This window comes from Bos indicus, chromosome 11, assembly GCF_029378745.1.
Source record: "Bos indicus isolate NIAB-ARS_2022 breed Sahiwal x Tharparkar chromosome 11, NIAB-ARS_B.indTharparkar_mat_pri_1.0, whole genome shotgun sequence".
Taxonomy (NCBI): domain Eukaryota; kingdom Metazoa; phylum Chordata; class Mammalia; order Artiodactyla; family Bovidae; genus Bos; species Bos indicus.
The window spans coordinates 73,532,390-73,557,733 of NC_091770.1; the positions used below are offsets into that span (position 1 = coordinate 73,532,390).

The following is a 25,344-nucleotide window of genomic DNA, read 5'->3' on the forward strand; positions in this document are numbered from 1 at the left end:
CGTGTCTGAGTGACTGAGCTGAACTATAAAAAACAGTTGGACATGTCTGAGTGACTGAGCTGAACTATTAAAAAAAAAAAAATCCATGAATTTTTCTTCTTCCTGTTTTAGTAAAACTGACTGAAATAATACATAGACAAATGAACAATTCTAATTTGGTGACAAGCTGAAAATCCATCCTTTGTTAGCAAATAATGTTTAAATACTCATAGAAGAAATTGCTGAGGATTTGAAGTAATAAATATTATACCAAATTATGTAGTTTGTGAGTACTCCTGTTGGTTTGAATACAAGTTCGGAAGTTATGGTTTTTGGTAGAGTTCATTTTCATAACATATGGAGACCTGCCTTGTTAACCTTCCAAAGCACTAAGGGAAGGAACATATACCCTACTGACTTAAAATTTTATTTTGAAACAGAACTTGTAAAGCATAAAGAAAATACACTGTACCCAAATCAAAGCTAATAGAGTTGATATCCCCCCACAGTCAATGTTATTCTACTTCCATCTCCAGAGCAATTTAGTTTTTTTGAATTTCTGATGCATGTTTTATGTGCACTTGTAAAGAATTTGATTTTGTCATTATTGGATGGATTGTTTCACAAATGTCAATTAGGTCTAGTTGACTGATAGTGAAGTTTAGTCCTGCCGTATTCATCTTGGCTTTCTACTTGTATCCATCATAGAGGAGTGCTGAAATCTCCCAAGTGAAAGTGTGGATAAGTCTGTTTTTCCTTTTCAGTTCTTTCAGTTTTTGCTTAGTGTATTTTGAGGCACTGTGGTTAGATACGTAGACATTTTGGATTATTATGTCTTATTAATGAAGTCTATATGTTATAGGCCCAACAATACAATTTTATAGATGCTGTTTTACCTATATTGCATTAAAAAGCAGTTGCTTTTTAAATCAGACAAGAGAATAAAGGAAAAGAAATAATATAATTGTACTGTCTTTATTTATTTTTTTACATGATATTATACATGTTTCAATGCCATTCTCCCAAATTTCCCCACCCTCTCCCTCTCCCACAGAGTCCATAAGACTGATCTATACATCAGTGTTTCTTTTGCTGTCTCGTACACAGGGTTATTGTTACTATTTTTCTAAATTCCATATATACGCGTTAGTATACTGTATTGGTGTTTTTCTTTCTGGCTTACTTCACTCTGTATATTAGGTTCCAGTTTCATCCACCTCATTAGAACTGATTCAAATGTATTCTTTTTAATGGCTGGGTAATACTCCATTGTGTATATGTACCACAGCTTTCTTATCCATTCATCTGCTGATGGGCATCTAGGTTGCTTCCATGTCCTGGTTATTATAAACAGTGCTGTTTATAATAACAGTTATTATAAACAGAACATTGGGGTACACGTGTCTCTTTCCTTTCTGGTTTCCTCAGTGTGTGTGCCCAGCAGCGGAATTGCTGGATCATAAGGCAGTTCTATTTCCAGTTTTTTAAGGAATCTCCACACTGTTCTCCATAGTGGCTGTACTAGTTTGCATTCCCACCAACAGTGTAAGAGGGTTCCCTTTTCTCCACACCCTCTCCAGCATTTATTGCTTGTAGACTTTTGGATCGCAGCCATTCTGACTGGTGTGAAATGGTACCTCATAGTGGTTTTGATTTGCATTTCTCTGATAATGAGTGATGTTGAGCATCTTTTCATGTGTTTGTTAGCCATCTGTATGTCTTCTTTGGAGAAATGTCTATTTAGTTCTTGGCCCATTTTTTGATTGGGTCATTTATTTTTCTGGAGTTGAGCTGTAGGAGTTGCTTGTATATTTTTGAGATTAGTTGTTTGTCTGTTGCTTCATTTGCTATTATTTTCTCCCATTCTGAAGGCTGCCTTTTCACCTTGCTAATAGTTTCCTTTGTTGTGCAGAAGCTTTTAAGTTTAATTAGGTCCCATTTGTTTATTTTTGCTTTTATTTCCAATATTCTGGGAGGTGGGTCATAGAGGATCCTGCTGTGATGTATGTCGGAGAGTGTTTTGCCTATGTTCTCCTCTAGGAGTTTTATAGTTTCTGGTCTTACATTGAGATCTTTAATCCATTTTGAGTTTATTTTTGTGTATGGTGTTAGAAAGTGCTCTAGTTTCATTCTTTTATAAGTGGTTGACCAATTTTCCCAGCACCACTTGTTATGTACTGTCTTTAAAAATAAAACTTTTTTTTTTTTTTGGCCACACTTCTTGGCTTGTGGGCTCTTAGTTCCCCCATCAGGGATTAAAGCTATGCCCTTGGCAGCAGAAGCACAGAGTCCTAACCAATGGACTGCCAGGGAAGTCCCTAAACTTTATTTTTAAGAACAGTTTTAGCTTTACTGAAAAATTGAATAATAATAGAGAGTTCCTAATGCATCCTACACCCTGTTTCCTCTGTTATTAGCATCTTACACTAGTGTGGTTCATTTGTTGCAGTTAATGAACCAATGATGGTATGTTATTTATTATTAACTAAAATCCATACTTTATTCAGATTTCCTCAGTGTTTACTTAAAGGCCTTTTTCAGTTCCAGAATCCCATCTGGGATGCCGCATTACATTTAGTTGTCATGTCTGTTTAGACTTCTCTAGGGTTGTCAGTTTCTCAGACTTTGCTGGTCAAGTTTTTGATGAAACAAGACAATTTTGAGGAGTACTGGTCAGGTATTTTGTAGATTTCCCCTCAACTGAGATTTGCCTGATGTTTTTCTCATGATTAGAAGGGGCTTATAGGTTTTGGGTAGGAAGACCATAGAGATAAAATGCCATTTTCATCACATCATGTCAAGCGTATGTATTGTCCACATGGTTTATCACTGTTGACCTTGAACTTAATCACTTGGCTGAGGTAGTGTTTCTCAGAGGTCTCCACTGTCAAATTATTTCCCTCTTCTCCATCACCTCTTTGGAAGGAATCACTGTGTGCAATTCACATTTAAGGAAGGGAGAGTTATGTTCCGCCTTCTTCAGGGCAGAGTCTCTGTGTAGGTTATTTGGAACTTTTCTGCACAGAATATTGTTGATTCTTCATTTATTAATTTATCCACTTGTTTGTGTTAGTATCAACTTAAAGATACTATTAATACTTAATTAAATTTTGTTGCTGAATTTTTCCATTGTTGGCCATTGGGAGCTGTTACAGTTGCCCTCTGTGTCCCTTTGATATACTCCTATCATATGGTTTTTTCCTCCCAGAACTTCTTTCTCTACTATCAGTACAAGACAATCCATGCTCATCTTGTATATTTCCTGCCTCAGGCATTTCTCTGAGGAGCCCTGTTTCCTTTTACTGGAGAACGGTATTATAAACAAAAATTTGGACCCTAAAGGTGCTCCTTGCTTTGTGATACTGTTTCTAGGTCCTCTCAGTTGCCAGAGCGAGGACATGTATGTGCTCAGTGCTCAGTAGCGTCCGACTCTTTGCGGCCCTGTGGACTGTAGCCCACCAGGCTCCTTTGTCCATGGGCATTCTCCAGGCAAGAATACTGGAGTGGGTTGCCATGCCCTGCTTCAGGGGATCTTCCCAACTCGGGAATTGAACCCGAATCTTCTGTGTCTCCTGCATTACAGGCAGGTTCTTTACCTAATGAGCCATCAGGGAAGGAGATATATATGTGTGTACTAATGCATATACATAAACATACCTACAAACACTTTTATTTGTTACTGTATATCTATATATCTCCAGTGTTCTTGCCTGGAGAATCCCAGGGACAGGGGAGCCTGGTGGGCTGAGTTCACCATGCACTCACCGTGATGTATCCAATTGTGGTTCATTACATTACCACCTGGATCATTCTGGCTTCTCATCTTGCTTATCTGTAACCTCACACGTCACCATCTGCCATCTGTTTACTTAATTGTTCAATTATGCATACATGCATCACAGTATTAGAATTGTTAGCTCATAACCCTGGGAATGGGCTTCCCAGGTGGCGCTAGTGGTAAAGAACCTGCCTGCCAATGCAAGAGACATAAGAGACGTAGGTTTGATCCCTGGGTTGGGAAGGTCCTCCGGAGGAGAGCATGGCAACCCACTCCAGTATTCTTGCTTGGAGAATCCCCATGGACAGAGGAGCCTGGCAGGCTAGGTCCATAGGGTCACAAAGAGTTGAACACAACTGAAGCGAGTGAACACATAGGCATGTGTGCAACCTGTGGGAAACTAGAGGACAGTACTTACGTGTATTTTATATTGCTTTTAGTTTTACAGACTCCATTCACTTCTAGAGTTACTTAGGTCACTGTACTTTTCTCCCTGTTCAGTGAGGTTGGTTCATTTCTTTGTAATACAGTTAGATTGTTTTGTCATATTCTGCATTTCATCCAGGAATCCTCTGACCTCCTAAATGATTAAAAAAAATTTTTTTACATACATTAAATTTCACTCTGTGTTGTAAATTTCTTTTGGTTTTCACCAATGTGTAGCGTCATTGTCCGTTACATGTATACCATTACAGTATCATACAGAAGTTTTATCATCCTAAAAATTTTGCTGTGTTTTGCCTATTCATTCCTCTTCCTTTGTCCCAAATCTTTGGTAACCACTGATCATTTTATCATTTGTATAGTTTTTTTTTTTTTTTCCCTAGAAGATCTTATAATTGGAACCATATAATATGTAGCCTTTTCATATTGGCTTTTTTTCACTTTGCAATATATATTTAAGCTTCATGTCTTTTCTTGACTTGATAGTTTATTTATTATTGCTGAAAAATATCCCATTTATGAAGGCAGTAGTTGGTTTATCTATTTATTCCCCATTGAAGGGCATCTTGGTTCCTTTCAGTGTTCAGCAGTTGTGAATAAAACTGGTATGAACATTTGGGTACAGGTTTTGTGTGAATACACATTTTCCACTCAGTATTTATAGTATTTATTGGTTAAATACCTAGTGCAGTCGCTGAACTGGCTGGTAAGACTGTGATGAGTTTTGTAAGCGACTGTAAATTGTCTTCCAACCAGGCATTCCGACCAGCCGTGGATGCGAGTTCCTGTTGCTTTACATTCTTGTCAGTTTTTTGGATTTTAGCCATCCGTATAGGTATCTAAGGCTTCCCTGGTGGCTCAGATGGTAAAGAGTCAGCCTGCCATGTGGGAGACCCGGGTTCGAGTCCTAGGTTGGGAAGATTCCCTGGAGAATTCCATGGACAGAAGAGCCTGGTGAGCTACAGTTCATGGGGTTGCAAAGAGTCAGACATGACTGAGCTACTAATACACGCACACACACACACAATAGTGTTTAGTGGTATCTCATTGTTGTTTTACTTTGTAATTTCCTAATGACAGATGATGCTGAACATCTTTTCATATGCTTACCATCTGTATAACTTCTTTGATAAGATATCTGTTCACATCTTTTGATTATTTTTAAGTTGGGTTGTTTTCTTACTGTTGAATTTTAAGAGTTCTTTTCATAATTTGAATACAAGTTCTCCATCAGGTATATGTTTTGAAAATCTTTCACTCTGGCTCTTTTCATTCTGTTAACAGTATCTTTTGCAGAACAATTAATTTTAGTAAGATACAATTTTTCCTTTCATGGATAGTGCTTTTGGTGTTGTATCTAAAAACTCGTTCATTCAGTTTGGCCTTGGGCTTAGGTCATTAAATAACCTTTTCTAGGAATTTAACAGTTTCAACTCCTTTCAGATTGAAGAAACTTTGCTTATATCCTCACAGCTAGGCTCTAGTCTTCTCTCATTTTGTAGACTAAAGCTGTACTATGGTTCTTCTTTTGTTTTAAATTTTGCTTCAAAGATGTTTATTATTGCACTGTTCATAATAGTAGATAGTTGGAAATATTGTCAACAGTCAAGGTACAGATGAATGATTGTGATAAATTCCATTCTCTCATTCAAAATTATGGTTTGAAGAGTATTCATTGATGTGGAAAGGTGCTCAAATATATTGTTCAGGTTTTCCCCCAGCTTTATTGAGGCATAATTGACAAATAAAATTGTATATTTAAAGTGTACAACATAATTTGATAAATGTATACATTGTGCAGTGATTACCACAATGAAGTTAATTAGCTCCTTCTTTCTTGTGTGTGTATGGTGGTGCTTTGAGATATACACTCTTAGCAAATTTCAAACATGCAATAGAGCATTATCAACTGTAGTCACCAGCCTGTGCATTTGACCCCCAACTCATCTTTTAAGTGAAAGTTTGAATCCTTTGTATCTCCCCACTTTCCCAACTCCCCAGCCCCTTGGAACTACCAATCTACTCTGCTTCTATGACAAGTTTGACTCCTTATGGATTACACATATGAGTGAGATTGTATTTATTTTTCTCTGGCTTATTTCCCTTTGTGTTCTGATTTTTTTAATTGGGTGGAATGAAGTTCCTAAGTTGAGTGATTAGGATCCGCCGAAGAGCAGGCATGTGTGCATAAATGTATCTTGTGGATTTCTCTGCGTATTCACAGGATGAACTACAGGAAGAAGGGGTTGCAGAGTCCTGAGATCATGGCGTCATCGAATTTTATTTGTGCATTCATGTGGACAAAAATTTTGGCAGTTAAAATGGGAAAAAAGGGTGGCTATGAGCATGATTATGAGGAAGGAAATGGCAGTGTTTGAAATCAAGGTTAGTATGTGAAGTGGATGATAAGGAGGTGTTGGTTACTTCTAGATTATGAGGCTCAGAAAAGGCAAAGTGCCAGGAGTCCGAGTGGAAGGAAGAAGAGAGATGTGTTTATATTCACGCAAGTGTTTATCTTTAAAGTCGTATCAGGAAGAGAAGGACACATAATCGGGTTTGGTAGTCAGATTGGGGTTCCCTGGTGGCTCAGCAGTAAAGAATCTGTCTGCTAATGCAGAAGACGTGGGTTCAATCCCTCAGTTAGGAAAATCCGCTGGAGAAGGAAATGGCAACCCACTCCAGTATTCTTGCCTGGGAAATGCCATGGACAGAGGAGCATGACTGGCTGTAGTCCATGGGATTGTGAAAGAGTGGGACATGACTTAGAGACTGAACACAGCAACAAAGTGCTGATCTTTAAAGTTGTATCAGGAGGACAAGGACATATGATCAGGCTTGGTAGGAGGATTAGATCTTTGTCAGGCGTGGACTATTAAGATTGTAATTACAAAGATAGAGATATCAGTATCCATGGAGCTCTGGAATGGAATCACCTCAAGGCTGAGGAAAGTCATTTATAGTCATCTTAATTTTTGTGTACCCCATACATTTGGATTTTATGAAATCTGAACTATAAGATTGATTGAAATGGAAAATCTTTAATATTTTAGTTTGAGTTCCACAAAAAGCTGACTCTTAGACAAGGATTTGAGTGCAAGTATGAGTTTTTGTTTTGCATCTTATGCTTGCAGATACTTGTAGGGGACCAGGAAGTGAATAGGGAAGGGAAATTAGCAAATAAAGGCTTTGTTATCAAACAAGTTCCTACTGTGGGTAACTGAAGCTTATTCCCACCAGCGAGCTCCAGGAGCTCATATAACATGTCCTCAGGGTTATACCCCTGAAGGGGCTTCCCTGGTGGCTCAATTGGTAAAGAATCCTCGCGCAGTGTGGGAGACCTGGGTTCGATCCCTGGGTTGGGAAGATCCCCTGGAGGAGGGCATGGACCCACACCAATATTCTTGCCTGGAGAATCCCCATGAACAGAGGAACCTGGGGGGCTATAATCCATGGGATCACAAAGAGTTGGACACGACTGAGTGACTTTCACATGCACAAGGGGCAAGGTAGGTAGAGTGTGTGTATACCAACTACATCGAGCATTAAGACTGTTTCTGCTGCTGCTGCTGCTAAGTCGCTTCAGTGATGTCTGACTCTGTGCAACCCCATAGATGGCAGCCAACCAGGCTCTGCCATCCCTGGGATTCTCCAGGCAAGAACACTGGAGTGGGTTGCCATTGCCTTCTCCTGTTTCTAGGAAAGGGTAAATTTATAGTATTTTATAGTATTTCAGGCCTGTTATGCAGAGTAGGAAATAGACTTTAGAGGTCAGAGAAAGCCTGGTTTCTCTATTAAAACAAAAACAAAGAGAAATAAAGAAAAGCAGATCCTATCAGTCAGGATAGAAGGATTCAATAAAGGTCAGGAGATATGGAAAATGAGAGCACTCTATAAACTCTTTCCTTAATACCCTGCCATGCAATTCCCACATCTTCAGCTCATTTACTTTGGGCCATCAAAACCCCCACACCGACTTACATGAGCTAGTCTACAGCGTGTTAGGACTGGTGCCAGGTGTCCTTTATAGAACATTAAATCCTGGGTCACGGGCCAAGTGTTGCCATGTCAGCAGACTTTGTCTTATCTTACACTTGGCTCAGGTTGAACACTTGTCAATTCCAGGTATGTTCTTCCAGTTCTTGTTGGTGCATATCGTCAGGTCCACAGCTGTTTGGATGAATCCTCACTTTTCTATCCAAAGCAGGGCCAGCCCCTTCCAATTCTATTGATGTGAATGAGGCTGGACCCTGGTTATTAGCCTGGAAACAGGGAGGAATGTAGGGACAGATTTTGAGGTGGGTCAGCATCTTTTGAGGCATGCATCTGAGATGAGGCCTTTGCGTGGGCTTTAGGCTGAGGAAACAGCCTCTGAAGCAAGAGCAGGAGAGCCACTTCTGCCCCAGAGTGTTCAGGAGAATCTTGGCTGGACTGTGAATTCAATCTTCTATAAGTTGCCTACCTTTATAATTTGAGCCTGATTTTTAGCACCGTCTGCTCTCAAGTTGTGGGAGCTGAGGGTTCCTTAGAAAATGCTGCCATGGAGATCATCTGGCTGTCATAGCTTGCTCTGAGTTGGTTCTTGACTGATTTAAGTCTTGCTATTTTCTTTCTTCTGTGCATAAGTCCTTCTTAACAAAAGCTCAACCATTTAATTGTCTTTAAAATTCCTGGTGCTCCTGTCTCTCTCTCAAATGCGAAAGCTATTGCATAAGCCAGTCATCTTCTAAGTGTATCCCTTACCAGTTTCACCTCATCAAGAGTCTTAGTACTATCCATGCAGCAGCACACCAGGGGTTCTCCGCAAGCCACTTACTGCTAGCACTGGGATCCCTGTCATCTGCTTGGCGAGTGATCCACTTACAGACTTCATCTCAGAGGTCTGTTTTACAGGATCAAATCTGTCTTATTTTGGATTACCCTAGAACAAAATGCTCTGTAAGGACTCAAGTGCAATTTTTTTTTTAAATTATTTTTTAGATCCTAGAAAATACTGGTGAAAGAGTGGAGAAGTGAGACAGAGAAGAGAAAGTAGTTAATAAAGTATTTCATATCAGTTGCCATGGGTGAGCAAAGTTAATTCCAAAGGGGAGCTCAGGAAGTCAGTGGAACACATGGCCTCAGAGTTATTCCCTCTGATAGGTAAAGAAGCTGGATTATTTATATATTAACTTCCATCAGTGGGAGGACTGCTGTCCAAGGATGTTAATCCCCTGGTACTTCTGGACTGCACTGCAAGTGTCAAAGCCTTCAATGGCCAGAAAAAGCGTCAAATAAAGAAATGCAAATGCTGGCAACCGGAAGCTGATAAGTTATGCATCAGAGTAGTAGAATGGGTAATGGAATAAAGGCAGAATATCTGCAGGTCCATTGCACCTGCTAAGTTAACAAATAAGGTCAGTATTGGGGCTTCTATTGAATAACAAGCTTTTCTTCCATGTTGGCTGGTTTTGAGAGTTTTTCTAAAAATATATTCTTCTGGATACAGGTCTTGTGTCAGACCTGTGATTTGTAGATATTTTTCTCCCAGGGTGTAGCTTTTGTTTTCTTATTGGTTTCTTTCATAGAACAGAAGTATTTAATTTGGTCATGTCCAGTTTATTATTATTATTTTCTTTTGTGCTTTGTGCTTTTAGAGTGATGTATCAAACTTGTATGCAGGTCAGGAAGCAACAGTTAGAACTGGACATGGAACAACAGACTGGTTCCAAATAGGAAAAGGAGTTCGCCAAGGCTGTATATTGTCACCCTGTTTATTTAACTTATATGCAGAGTACATCATGAGAAACGCTGGACTGGAAGAAACACAAGCTGGAATCAAGATTGCCAGGAGAAATATCAATAACCTCAGATATGCAGATGACACCACCCTTATGGCAGAAAGTGAAGAGGAACTCAAAAGCCTCTTGATGAAAGTGAAAGTGGAGAGTGAAAAAGTTGGCTTCAAGCTCAACATTCAGAAAACGAAGATCATAGCATCCGGTCCCATCACTTCATGGGAAATAGATGGGGAAACAGTGGAAACAGTGTCAGACTTTATTTTTCTGGGCTCCAAAATCACTACAGGTGGTGACTGCAGCCATGAAATTAAAAGCCGCTTACTCCTTGGAAGGAAAGTTACGACCAACCTAGATAGCATATTCAAAAGCAGAGACATTACTTTGCCAACAAAGGTCCATCTAGTCAAGGCTATGGTTTTTCCTGTGTTCATGTATGGATGTGAGAGTTGGACTGTGAAGAAGGCTGAGCGCCGAAGAATTGATGCTTTTGAACTGTGGTGTTGGAGAAGACTCTTGAGAGTCCCTTGGACTGCAAGGAGATCTAACCAGTCCATTCTGAAGATCAGCCCTGGGATTTCTTTGGAAGGAATGATGCTAAAGCTGAAACTCCAGTACTTTGGCCACCTCATGTGAAGAGTTGATTCATTGGAAAAGACTCTGATGCTGGGAGGGATTGAGGGCAGGAGGAGAAGGGGACGACAGAGGATGAGATGGCTGGATGACACGAGTGACTCGATGGACGTGAGTCTGAGTGAACTCTGGGAGTTGGTGATGGACAGGGAGGCCTGGCGTGCTGCGATTCATGGGGTCGCAAAGAGTCGGACACGACTGAGCAACTGATCTGATCTGATCTGATCAGACCACGAAGATTTTCTCTCATGGTTTCTTCTTTTACACTTTTACATTTATGTCTGTCTTCCATTTTGAATTTTTTATTTATGGTGTGAGGTATAGGTCATTTTTTTGACATAAGCATAACCAGTTTTTCTGACACCAAGACTGTCCTTTCTTCATTGAATTTCTTTTGTATCTTAAAAAAAAAATCAAGTGGCCATATTTGTGTGCCTCTGTATCGAGACTCTGTTCTATTTCGTTGATCTGTGTACTTGTCCCTTTGTCAATATCATGCTGTCTTGATTACTGTAGTTTTTTAGTAATTCTTAAAATTGAATAGTACGTGCCTCCAACGTTATTCTTCCTTTCCAAAATTTCTTATCTGGTCTGTAGCTTTAGGCTCTCCATATAAAATTTAGAACTGTCTATATTTACAAGTAATTATGCTGGGATTTTGATTAGACCATCTGATTAGATGATACATCTTTCTTCAAATTTTTGACTCCTGTAGTTTTCCAGGGTAGCTGCTTTTATTGATACTGCCACTGCTTGGCTGGAGTGGGAGAAAATGAAGAAAAAGAAGAGAGAGGAAAAAAGTGCTGGGAGAACTTGAGAATGGGAAGTCTCTCCCATTCTCTCTGGATGGGCTTTAGACTTCTTTCTTCTCTTTAAGCTGTAGCTAGAGGATTTTTCCCAGATTCCTCTGTGCTAGGTTCAGGGGTTTGTGCTTGTTGAGTTCAAGCCAGGGGTTCAAGAGGGAAAAAAGGATAAACTCACCAGCTGTTTGGTGGTATTTTGGATTCTGTTGTATTCTTTCCCAGTCCACCTGGTGATATTTACTTTCACCAACCTCAAATAACTCCAGCACACATTCCGTGCAGGTGTATAATTTGATGGGAGAGTAAGGGCTTCCCAGGTGGCTCAGTGGTTAAAAAAAAAATCACCTGCCAATGCTGGAGATACGGGTTTGATCGCTGGGTCGGGAAGATCCTCTGGAGAAGGAAATGGCAACCTGCTCCAGTATTGTTGCCTGGGACATTCCACGGACAGAGGAGCCTGGCAGGCTACAGTCCATTGGATTGCAAAGAGTCGGACATGACTGAGCACAAATGCACAAGGTCAGTTTGTGCTGACTACCTTAGTAATTTCTAAAACTTCCTGGGGGAAGATTATTAGTAAAAGTATACTGACACAGCATTTTGGAGGGCAATTTGGCATTTCTTTGGAAGGACTGATGCTAAAGCTGAAACTCCAATACTTTGGCCACCTCATGCGAAGAGTTGACTCATTGGAAAAGACTCTGATGCTGGGAGGGATTGGGGGCAGGAGGAGAAGGGGACTACAGAGGATGAGATGGCTGGATGGCATCACCTACTCGATGGACAAGAGTTTGGGTGACCTCCGGGAGTTGGTGATGGACAGGGAGGCCTGGCGTGCTGCAATTCATGGGGTTGCAAAGAGTTGGACACGACCGAGCGAACAAACTGACTGACTGATCAAAATTTTAAATGTGTACAGCAATGAAGAATGAATCTTAGAGTAATTAATAAGGCAGTTGCCAAGGATAAACTTCTAATAATGGAAGTGAAACTCAAACCCTTGTGGAATGTGAGATGATTGTTGTCATTTTGACATGGGAACATGCTAACTGAACTGAGCCAGTCATTTGTAGTAATGCAATATTAATTACTGTTGCTTTAGGTTGGGTTGGCATACTTTTTCTTAAAGGACCAGATAGTAAAGATTTTAGACTTTGCGTGCCAGATGCTTTTTGTGGAAAACACTCAACTCAGCCTTTGTAGTATGAGAGCATCCATGCTAGTCACTTCAATCGTGTCCGACTGTGTGTGATCCCATAGACGGCAGCCCACCAGGCTCCCCCATCTCTGGGATTCTCCAGGCAAGAACACTGGAGTGGGTTGCCGTTTCCTTCTCCAGTGCAGGAAAGTGAAAAGTGAAAGTGAAGTCGCTCAGTCGTGTCCGACTCTTAGCGACCCCATGGACTTCAGCCTACCAGGCTCCTCCGTCCATGGGATTTTCCAGGCAAGAGTACTGGAGTGCGATGCCATTGCCTTCTCCGGAGAGCATCCATAGACAATAGATAAATGAATAGATGTGGCTGTGTTCCAGTAAAACTTTATTTGCAAAAACAGGTGACAGGTCAGATCTGGTCCAGGGTAGTATAGTTTCTCTAGTTTAATTGTCCCTGCTTTACATGACCTCTTGCTTCCGGTGCTACCGTATTCATACATGTAGATGCGGGCTCTAAAGTGGCATTGGCAGTACAACATGTTTTTATTAATTTTTTCAAGATTAATCTGGAAATAAAGACAAAATTAGAAAATTGTCCTGAAGAATTTAGGGATCTCCAGGAATTCTTAGATTCTACTTTGAGAAAAATTAATTTAAAGAACAAAGTAGAAGAAATTTAATAAGTTATATATTTTATAAAGGATATTATGATTCTGTATTTTAATTTGTGTTTAGCATTTAAACTTTGTAATACACGGTGAGAGACCAAGTTTTTGGATAGGAGGGAGGAGGTTTTTGAATGCCCTTTTTCTTTATAATTACAGGTTACTGGTCCCAACTCTTGCTTTTTCTCTAGGACTTAGATTTCATTAGATTTTTTTTTGCTGTTTCTGGTTGCTTTTTCTTCGGCTTACTTTGCTTCTGTTTAAAACTGTTTCCTCTTGGGAGCAAATTGTTAGGTAACCATCACTTACTATTTGGTAACATTACAGTGATTTAGGAAAGGGATAGTTTTAATGATCAAAATATTAAGTGCAGAATGTTAAGGAATATATTTACATTTTAAATTTTCTTTAGGCTAAACTTTCTACTAAACTACTAAACTTTCAGTAGGCACTTGCTTTAATGGATATGTAATTTGTGTAGTCATCATTTAATTTATGATTCTAACACATTTGAGAATGTTATGTAAATAACTCCATGATCTACAGTAGTTTAATGCGCTTATGGAATTATTTAGCATATGCTATTTGTAGATACTTTTTACTTCATAGAGTAAGGCAGAGTTTAGCTGAAATTGTCACAAATTTTACATCAGTAAGGTCCATGCAGTGGGCTATTGTGTTCTAGCCTTTTAAGCATAGAGATTTGAAATGTATTTAGAAACAACAGTTGTGAAAGAAGTTTAATGAAAGGGTTGCAATTTTGCTCTATTGCTTCTGCATTCTGTGTCTTTGAGCAAGTTAGTGTTCTTTTCTAGACATCTGTTTTCTAATCTATAAAATGGGATAATAATAATGCCAACACTCAGAATTGTTGGGAGAATTAAATGAGATAATGCATGGAAAGAGTTTTATTTTTAAACAAAGTGACTGGCATAGTGTAAGTCATGTGATTAAAAACTTATGTTTAGGAGTTCTTTGAATTTGTGCATGAATTCCTCTTTCAGTACTTTTTAATATAAAAATAAAAGATTTTATTTATATCTTTTATGTATAAGCTAATTATCTTAATGTTTTTATTATTATAGCCTTTCATTATAATTATTATCTAAATTATTTTTAATAACATGTTTATCTATGTAAAACAGTAGGAATATGGGGAAATTGTCTTGACTAATCCAGGACTCTGTAGAGAAAATAAAGTTAAAAATAAGACATGGCCCCATATTGTCAGCACAGGAAGCAAGTGTATGAGCTCATTTAAGTATTGACTTTATAATATTTAGAAGCTGTCAAATAAGGGGACAGTAGTTTGTCTTTTTCTGCCTCGGGCTTCCACTTTACTTTTATTGATATCCTTTTAATGTGTGCATAGACGGCTTGGTTTCCTGTACCTCTCCACAACAGACTGATAAGCACTTGATGGAATTGTCAAATTACACATTTGTTTACACATTTGTTTACTGTATCCTTCTTTGTCTCTAGGATGATTGAGGAAAGTGGGAACAAGCGGAAGACCATGGCAGAGAAGAGGCAGCTGTTCATAGAAATGCGTGAGTCTTCTGGAATCCTTGTTTGTATTAATATGTGGGAATGTCTTTTTTCCCCCTGATCAAATCACAGCTTTAATCAGAAGTTTTATGTTACAAATTTTAGAAGGAGAGGAATGGGAGTTAAAGAATCATGCAGTTGGAGGACACCAAGCCAGAGCATTACTTTAATTGAATTAACTTGAGTTGCTTTCTTAAGCAAGGTCATAAATAATGACAAATATGTTAACTAGAATATCTGTGCATTTAAAGCATGCCAGTCAATTTAGACCTCTTGTAATAACTCCATTGTTACCATGAGCTTGCAGGTGATGATAAATAATATGTTACATAAATTACCTTACTGTAGATAAAGACTCTAATGTAGAGAGAACTAACTGTTAGAACAACACTTAGAGCTGTAGGAAGAAGTAAAAGTAGGAATGTGTACTTTGGTATGTAACTTTACTATATACCCTTTAAAATCTTCTGTTAAAACATTCTTACATATTGTTATTTATTCTTATATATTCCTATATTCTTCAGCAAAGAGGTCACCTTTTCATTGAATTTTATTTACTGAGAATCTGTTATATTCCAGGCACCATTATAGGTGCTAGGGTTGTGTTAGTCGTGTCCCAGTTGTGTCTGACTCTTTGTGACCCCATGGACCATAGCCCACCAGGCTTCTCTGTCCATGGAATTCTCTAGGCAACATTACTGGAGTGGGTTGCCATTCCTTTCTTCAGGGGATCTTCCCCACCCAGGGATCGAACCAGCATCTCCTGCATTGCAGACAGACTCTTTACCATCTGAGCCATATAGGGGAGAACAAAACACAGTCCCTGACTTCACTCATACTGTTTTCATTTTAAAGGGAAACTGACAAAAATGGAAACCAAATAAATAATAATTCTTGATATTAAGAATTATCTGGCATGCACTCTCATGGGCATGTGAGAGAGCATGATCGGGGAGATATTTAAAGTAGAAATTGGGTATTCTTCAAAGAATTGGGTTGATTGCTTAGTGAACGTTATCACTGACATAAACTTCATATAAATTACCATTCTGTGTAACAAACTCAAGAATATGGATGGTCTGGGAGATGTTTGGTGGGTGTGGCTGCAAGAGTCACCTCTATTTCTCCACAGAAAGAATTGCATTGGTGGTGATGGTATCTGCTATGGGAAGCCCCACTCTTATTTCCAACTTCACCCCAAATCTCCAGCATCATTACCTTCTAAGGATGCAGAAACCACTGTTTGCCACCCTGATGACTTGGCCCTGTCATCCAGGTGTTGAGTTGACTTTAGTATGTCGATTTTGAATCTCATGATCTTTCTCTCTGCTCTTTCATTACTCTTAATGTTAGTTTATAGACTTCTACTGACGTATCTGTCAACACTCACACCAGAGTAGACCGTTCATTACAACTGATGGGCCTACATTGGCGTATTATAACAACCCAAAGCCTATGGTTTACATTCTGGTTCATTCTTGGTGGTGTACATTCTACAGAACTGTATAATTTTTAAAGAAAGGCCTTTTGACTCTTACTTTTGCAATACTTTTACCTCTTTTTCATTATCTACTGACTATACAGATACTATAGTTAAGAGTTGGGAGGATAGCAGACATTCTTGTCTCGTTTTTGACTTGAATGGGAGTGGATGTAATATTTCACTATTAAAATGATATTTGTTATAGGTTTTGTACCTTTTATCAGGTTAAGGAACTACCTTTCTGCTCTAATTTACCAAGTGTTATTACTGTTATTTTCTTTAAATCATGAATGAGTATTGAATTTTATCATTTGTCTCTGCTTCTCTTGAGAGGAATGTATTTCTCCTTTTTAAAAAATTGAGATATAGTGACATATATTTTTCCTTTACTCTGTTAACATACATAATTCTGGAGCCAACAGTCTTTTTCTTAAACAGTCAAAGAGTAAATATTCTAGGATTTGCAGGCGATATGATTTCTTTGTCATAGCTACCTTTATTATTGTGCCACTCAGTGGTATTCTTAAGCCTTTCTGTTTTTGGACAATAGCTTTAAATTTCCTATTTTAAACAGTGATGAAATTAGTTTGTTAATTCTTTGGGTGTTATTTTTTTTTTTTGACAGCACTGCATGTCATGTGGGATTTTAGTTCCCTGATCAGAGATTGAACCTGTGCCCCCTGCTTTGGGAGCATGAAGTCTCTTTACTTAATATTTTATCTTTTAGACTTGAACCCCATGAAAGTAAGAATCACATGTATTTATCATGATAGCCCCATCAACTCAATAAATATTTATTAAAGGAGAAATTATGTAGAAATTTGATAGTTTATACTTTTTATATGATATAAAATTCTAAGAAAAATGGTAAGTGATAGTTTCTCAACTCTGGTACCAAAATAAAAGCTTCCTAGTTGAGTCTACAATATACTTCCTGCCAGGCCTTCATATTCAGAGATTCTGATTTTATTTTTCCTTTTCCAGAATTTTGTCACTTTTATTGTTTTTTTCCAAGAAACTTTTGGCTTTATTGGTCCTCTCCCTGAATCTTTGTTTTCTACCTCATTATTTCATGTTATCACATGGTTTATTATTTTCTTCTTTCTACTTTAGGCAGTTCTATATTTTTATAGGTAGAGGTTTATTTTCAGACTTTTTTTTCTTTCTTATGTAAGCACTGAATACTTTTTCTTGACTTTCTATTTTTGTAGGTATGTCTTCTGATATATACTATTATTATTATTATTATATTTCTGTGTTTTCTAATTTCTCTTATGAATTATTTAGAAGTATCCTTTTAAACTAGTAAGTGGATGTTTTTAATTATAAGAATATTTAGCTTGATTTATGGGTCAGGGAATGAGGAACACTCTAGAATCTTTGTGTTTCTTGATATTTTATGTTATTTGTTTTTCTGAATATTCCCTGAATGCTTGAAAATAATATTATCTCAATCAAGCTTGTTATATTTTATTAAAGTCTTTTTTCCTTACTCATTTGACTGCTTGATCTTAATTACTGGAGGTGTTGAAAATCTCTGCATTGATCATGGATTTAAAGTTTTCCCCCTGTAGTACTGTCAGTGTTTTGAAGCTTTTGTTCTTAGATGCATATATATTAAAATGTTCTGTCTACCTAGAAAATTGAATCTTTTATTATTAAATAGGTACATTTTTTCTAGTAATGTTTCTTTGCTTTGAGGTCTGATTTGTTGTATATTAATATAGCTATACCAGCTTTCTTTTGGTTAGCATGCCTAGTACAGAATATTTATTTTTATTCTTTAAATTTTTTTGTTATGAATGCTGTTATGAATACTGATATGTTTCATTTTTTTTCCATTATATTTTGTGCTTCAATTTTGTTGTTTCTCTGTTGTGTTTTGTTTTTTCCCTCTTTCCTTGGCTTTTCTTAGATGAATTGAGCTTCCTTCCTTCCCATTCTACTTTTTTCCTCTACTTAATTGTGGGTTGTATGTTCTCTTTCTGTTCTTTTTGTGGTTACTCCAGAAATTTTAACATCAATTGAAATGAAGTCCAAATCCTATCAATATTTATAACTTTGTTCAAAGTAGTATAAGAATATTAGAATGCTTTAGAGTACCTCCTTTATGAAATAGACGCTACTTTTTGTGTTTTTTGAAGCCCACAAATTAAACTTTATTTTTATTCTGTATAATCCACTTTTGTTTTATGCAGCCTATTTGGTTACCACTTTCCTTGCTTGCCATTATTTAAAAAAAAAAATTAAATCTTGGTGGAATCAGCCATGTGTCTCTACCATTTCCCTTTGTGGGATTTTAAAACTTTTCCCCCTAGTTCACCAACTGTGAGAGTCACCCTTCAGTGATCTTGATTTTATTTGTACCTTCCTGTCTTCTGGGACCTCTGGCTTCATCTTCGGTCCCTAGGGTTTCTAATTGGACTGCCAAGAAAAAAATGAGGAAGTCATTCATGTTCATATTTGTTACTTATTCAGACTATTTTTTTAAAATATTTTTTTTCTTAATCAGAAGTATTTGTAAAAGTTTTTGGACAGCTCTGAAATGTTACTATACATTTATTAGATTTATAATCTCTCCTCTTCTTTCTCCTTCCATGCTTCTTGTCTCCCCAGTTAGATTCCTTTCTCAGCAAAGTACATTTATTTCCTCATGCCTCTCATTGGTCTACTGAGCACCTCCACCACATCTTATGGCTTCCTGGAACATCTTTGGAATGCTTGGCCCTATTTGAAGAGGGCTAAAAGCATCAACATGTTTACACAGGAAGAGGAGTTGACTGCTCCACTACTTTTATTATCTCCCTCCGTCAGCCTTTCTTTGCTAGTGTCTACAGTTGTATAACCTTTTGACTTGACTTTATATTTTTCGGAAAAGAACAGATCAGAGTCTTTTATACCAGGCATTCCAGAACTTCCTAATTTTCAGTAGTTTATTCATTCAGTAAGTATTTAGTTGTTGTTTAGTTGCTCAGTTGTATCCGACTCTTTGTGACCCCATGGACTGCAGCATGCCAGGCTTCCCCGTCCTTCACCATCTCCTGGAGACTGCTCAAACTCGTGTCTATCGAGTTGGTGATGCCATCCAACCATCTCATCCTCTGGTGTCCCCTTCTCCTCCTGCCTTCAATGTTTCCCAGAATCAGGGTCTTTTCCAGTGAGTTGGCGTTTTGCATCGGGTGCCCAGAGTACTGGAGCTTCAGCATCAGTCTTTCCAATGAATGTTAAGGATTGATTTCCTTTAGGATGGACTGGTTTGATCTCCTGACCAGCAGTCACGTGCCTTACTTTGGGGCATATCGTAATGAATAATACAATGGTAACATGGTCTCTGCCTTCTTGGATCTTGTTTTCCTGGAAAAGGGAACCAAGAATGATGGGGCAGTAGGAGCCATGTTGAGGGAAGCCAGTGGTGTCCAGGAAGAAATCTGGGAGGAAGCGATGTCCTGGCTGAGTCAGCCCCATATGTGGTGAAGGAAGGGCTGGGACATTATCGCCTATGGAGGCTCAGAGGTGAGAGGCCCTGGCTTGTTTGGGTAATTACATGTAGTCCAGACTAATTGGAGTAGAGTGTGAGATAAAATTTGAGAGGTGCACGAGGCAGACCTTTAAATTGAGTTAGATAATCCTGTGTTGCTCTAACCTAACATTTTATTTGTTAGGAATGAAGATTCCAGCTTCCTCCTGTGGGGATTTTGATGTAGGCTTCTGATACAGACAAATACAATAAAACCCTTCCATTTGACTCTTTGCTTTCCTTGGGATTTGATTATACTCCAGAACATCCATATCCATTTCTCATTAATAAGTAGAGCCATAATGTGCAAAGAAGGGTTAATCCTTTCTGTCCTTTCCCTATCTTTCTCCTCTGCCTCTTGGGTATCCAGTGTCGCATTTGTTTCCTGTCTGTCCAGGACTTTCACTGGGCTTTCTAATTGGGGCCAGAATTCTGCCTGGATATTTAGTTAAGACTCTCTGTACCATTTCTTGATGAACTTGAAACATTGTCTGATATCAGTATAATATTAAAATGACATTTTATTGTATTTCTTATAATGAAATATTCTTGAAATGAATAATAATGAAGAGTAATTCTTTCTAAGATTATGACATCTGGTCCCACCACTTCATGGCAAATAGATGGGGAAACAGTGGAAACAGTGACAGATTTTATTTTTTGGGGTTCCAAAATCACTGCAGACAGATGGTGACTGCAGCCATGAAATTAAAAGATGCTTGCTCCTTGGAAGAAAAGCTATGACTAACCTAAACAGCATATTAAAAATCAGAGACATTACTTTGCTAACAAAGGTCCATCTAGTCAAAGCTATGGTTTTCCAGTAGTTATGTATGGATATGTATATGAAAGTTGGACTATAAAGAAAGCTGAGCACTGAAGAATTGATGCTTTTGAACTGTGGTGTTGGAGAAGACTCTTGAGAGTCCCTTGGACAGCAGGGAGATCCAACCAGTCTATCCTAAAGGAAATCAGTCCTGAATATTCATTGGAAGGACTGATGCTAAAGCTGAAACTCCAATACTTTGGCCATCTGATGCGAAGAACTAACTCATTGGAAAAGACCTGATGCTGGGAAGGATTGAGGGCGGGAGGAGAAGGGGACCACAGAGGACTCAATCACTGGACGGCATCACTGACTTGATGGGACATGAGTTTGAGCAATCTCTGGGAGTTGGTGATGGACAGGGAATCTGGTATGCTGCAGTCCATGGGATCTCAAAGAGTCAGACATGACTGAGTAACTGAACTGAATCCTTTCTAGTTCAGAATTTCCAAAGTGATATTCTCATCATTTAAATTTCTTCACTCGGGTTTTTTCTATTTTGTATTTGCCAAGCTAACGTATTTTCTGATCAGGAATTTAATTCAGGAGACCCTGGTTTGACTCCTAGGTTGGGAAGATCCACTGGAGAAGGGATGGGCTACCCACTCCAGTATTCTTGGGCTTCCCTCGTGGCTCAGCTGGTAAAGAATCTGCCTGCAATGTGGGAGACCTGGGTTCAATCCCTGGGTTGGGAAGATCCCCTGGAGAAGGGAAAGGCTACCCACTCCAGTATTCTGGTCCGGACAAGTCCATGTATAGTCCATGGGGTCGCAAAGAGTTGGACATGACTGAGCAACTTTCACTTTCACTTTACATAGGGGAAGTATTAAAAAAGCGAAGGCTATACTTAGTGGATGTGGATTCTTGTTATATAGATCAGGAAAGATTGGACTGCTCCAGAAGAAGGGAAATACATGGGAGGCTAGAGTACTTGATTTGTTGAATATTAGTATAGTGAGATTTTAGTGAAGTTCTAAGGTTATTGATAGGTTCCCTTGTGCCTATTTCCAGTTGACCCAAATGTGCCCCCTCCTAACAAGTCAGGGACAACCATTGATATGCCTTCTGACATATGGAATAGCTAGCTATCTTTCAAAGAGCATGCAGGTGGTCTCCCCAGCACACATCTCACAGTACGGCCATCCAGATGGTCCCTTCACACCCCTGAGCCTTTGTACAGCTCTGGGACACCCCTCCCCACTTTGTCTTGGCAGACAAACCCACATTCTCCTTGGCACCTAGCCTGGGTACCTATTATATCCTCATAACTACCTTCTATTTATTCTCCATAAGCACCTACCATCAATTTAATGAAATAATAGTTAATGTCTATGAACCCCTTGTAATTGTTGAGTTGTGGCTCAGACAGTAAAGAATCTGCCTGCAATGCGGGAGACCTGGGTTTGATCCCTGGGTTGAGAAGATGCCCTGGAAATGGAAATGGCAACCCACTCCAGTGTTCTTACCTGGGAAATCCCTTTTGAAATTATTTTTGGATTTGGACTGCTGTTAAATTTTAAAGAAATGATAGTCTGGCCAGAAATTCTTAAAATTTCTGAATTCTGTAATAGCCCACTGCTATCTATGAAGTGAAGTGAAAGGGTTAGTTGCTCAGTCATGTCTGACTCTTTGGGATCCTGTGGACTGTAGCCCTCCAGGCTCCTCTGTCCATGGAATTCTCCAGGCAAGAATACTGGAGTGGGTAGCCATTCCCTTCTCCAGGGGATCTTCCCAACCCAGGGATTGAACCCAAGTCTCCTACATAGGACTTCCCTGGTGGCTCAGATGGTAAAGCGTCTGTCTACAATGCGGGAGACCTGGGTTCAATCCCTGGGTCAGGAAGATTCCCTGGAGAAGGAAATGGCAACCCACTCCAGTACTCTTGCCTAGAAAATCCCATGGATGGAGGAGCCTGGTGCAGGCTACCGCCCATGAGGTTGCAAAGAGTCGGACACGACTTCACTTTCACTTTCACTCCTACATTGCAGGCAGATTCTTTACCATCTGATCCCCCAGGGAAGCCCTACTACTATTTGTACATTTTCCCCTATTGCATTTAGAGTGATGTATTTTCTTAAGGATCAGACTGGCAAAGGAAAGCAGAGTGATACTTAACTCTTGACTGGTTCCTGAAACTTTAGCATAGTGATTTCTGGCAAACTGAAGCATTTGGAGTCTTCTGTTTTCTGAAACTATTTAGCTTTGGACTTGCATGGTATCTGCTTTATTTCATCTTTTGTGGTGACTAATCTGATTCTAACTGCACTAGAGAAAGAGTTTGAAGAGAGTGAGTTATACCAGATACACTGACTTTTTTTTTTTTTTTTTTACTGTAGTTACTTCTCCACTAGCAAACATGGCCTAATAAATGCCTTGCAAAAGTCTGATCAATTAGATTAATAATCTTTTGTTTGATCAGCTGGGGATGGAACTTCCCTTTCCTAGCTGTTAACATCCTTTTTCTCAGTGTTTCTCATAAAAACATATGTTTCAGTTCAGTTCAGTCTCTCAGTTGTGTCCTACTCTTTGTGACCCCATGAACCGCAGCACGCCAGGCCTCCCTGTCCATCACCAACTCCCAGAGTCCACCCAAACCCATGTCCATTGAGTTGGTGATGCCATCCAGCCATCTCATCCTCTGTTGTCCTCTTCTCCTCCTGCCCTCAATCTTTCCCAGTATCACGGTCTTTTCAAATGAGTCAGCTCTTCGCATCAGGTGGCCAAAGTATTGGAGTTTCAGTTTCAACATCAGTCCTTCCAATGAACAAACAGGACTGATCTCCTTTAGGATGGACTGGTTGGATCTCCTTGCAGTCTAAGGGACTCTCAAGAGTCTTCTCCAACACCACAGTTCAAAAGCATCAATTCTTCAGTGCTCAGCTTTCAACTCTCACATCCATTCATGTGAGAAAAACACTGGAAAAACCATAGCCTTGACTAGATGGACCTTTGTTGACAAAGTAATGTCTCTGCTTTTTAATATGCTGTCTAGGCTGGTCATAACTTTCCTTTCAAGGAGTAAGCGTCTTTTAATTTCATGGCTGTAATCACCATCTGCAACAATCTTGGAGCCCAGAAAAATAAAGTCAGCCACTGTTTCCACTGTTCCCCCATCTATTTGCCATGAAGTGATGGGACCAGATGCCATGATCTGTTTTCTGAATATTGAGCTTTAAGCCAACTGTTTCATTCTCCTGTATCACTTTCATCAAGAGGCTCTTTAGTTCTTCACTTTCTGCCATAAGGGTGGTGTCATCTGCATATCTGAGGTTATTGATATTTCTCCCAGCAATCCTGATTCCAGCTTGTGCTTCTTCCAGCCCAGCATTTCTCATGATGTACTCTGCATAGAAGTTAAATAAGCAGCGTGACAGTATACAGCCTTAGCTACAGTGATTTAATGATGGTTTATTTCTTAAATGCCCTTGGACATTTGTCAGCATTCTTTCTTAAAATCATTGGTTTGGTTTTGAATAATTAATGTTTAATGGTTCCAACTTAAAATATTTAGACTGAGATAGTAACATAGAAGGGCTTCCCTGGTAGCTCAGCTGGTAACAAATCTGCCTGTAATGCAGGAGACCCTGGTTTGATTCCTGGGTTGGGAAGGTCCCCTGGAGAAGGGATAGTCTACTCACTCCAGGATTCCTGGACTTCCCTGGTGGCTCAGATGGTAAAGAATCTGCCTGCAATGAGGGAGACATGGATTCGATCCCTGGGTCGGGAAGGCATGGCGACCCACCTCAGTATTCTTGCCTGGAGAATCCCCACGGACAGAGGAGCTTGGTGGAGTACAGTGCATAGCGTTGCAAAGAGTCGGACACAATGAGCGGTTAAGCACGGCACAACCACAGTAACATAGAAACTAAATGAGTGAAAGAGAATCAGACTGAATAACTTCAACATAGAAGTGTAAAACTTCAATATTCCCTAAATGGATCCATGACCTCACTGTGGTTCTCATGAAAAACTGGCTTCTTTACAGAAAGGGATTCAGCTGGTCCTAAAATTCATATGGAAATTCAAGGGACCCAGAATAGCCAAAATGATTTCAAAAGAGAAGAGCACATTTTGAAGACTCACACTTCTGAATTTGAGAACTATTGTACAAAAGCCATAATAATCCAGATTGTGTGGTACTGGCATAAGGATAGATATATCATCAATGGGATAGAATTGAAAGTTCAAAATTAAACCCATACACCTGTGGTCGCTTGATTTTTCACAAGGATTCCAAGACCATTTAATGAAGAAAGAATAGTCTTTTGAACCAATAGTGGTGGGACAAGTGGGTATCTATATGTGAAAGAATGAATTTGAACTGCTGCCTCGTGCCACATAATAAATTAACTAAAAATATGTCATGTGCTTAGTCGCTCTGTCGTGTCCGATTCTTTGCAAGGGTCCGCCGGGCTCCTCTGTCCATGGGGATTCTCCAGGCAAGAATAGTGGCGTGAGTCACCATGCCCTCCTCCAGGGGATCTTCCTGACCCAGGAATTGAACTGGGGTCTTGTGCATTGCAGGTGGATTCTTTACCATCTGAGCTACCAGGGAAGTCCAGGATCCTGGAGTGGGTAGCTTATCCCTCCTCCAGGGGACCTTCCTGACCTAGGAATTGAACCGGCATCTCCTGCCCTGCAGCCGGATTCTTTACCAGCTGAGCTACCAACAAAGCCCCGAAAATATGTCATAGACCTCAATATAAGAGCTAAAACTATAAAACGGTTAGAAAAAACTTAG

At 39.3% G+C, this 25,344-nt stretch overlaps 1 protein-coding gene across 12 annotated transcripts in view; it reads left to right on the top strand.

Moving 5' to 3' along the window:
- DTNB (dystrobrevin beta) overlaps positions 1-25,344 on the top strand; it is a 241,798-nt gene that overhangs the window by 16,167 nt on the left and 200,287 nt on the right. For all 12 annotated transcript variants that reach the window (XR_011569352.1, XM_070799016.1, XM_070799008.1 and 9 more), the window contains exon 2: positions 14,712-14,779. Coding sequence is in view for 11 of the 12 variants with exons in the window: in XM_070799016.1 (XP_070655117.1) it covers positions 14,713-14,779 (67 nt within the window). In the remaining variant the exon portion in view is untranslated. The remainder of the gene's footprint in view (positions 1-14,711; positions 14,780-25,344) is intronic.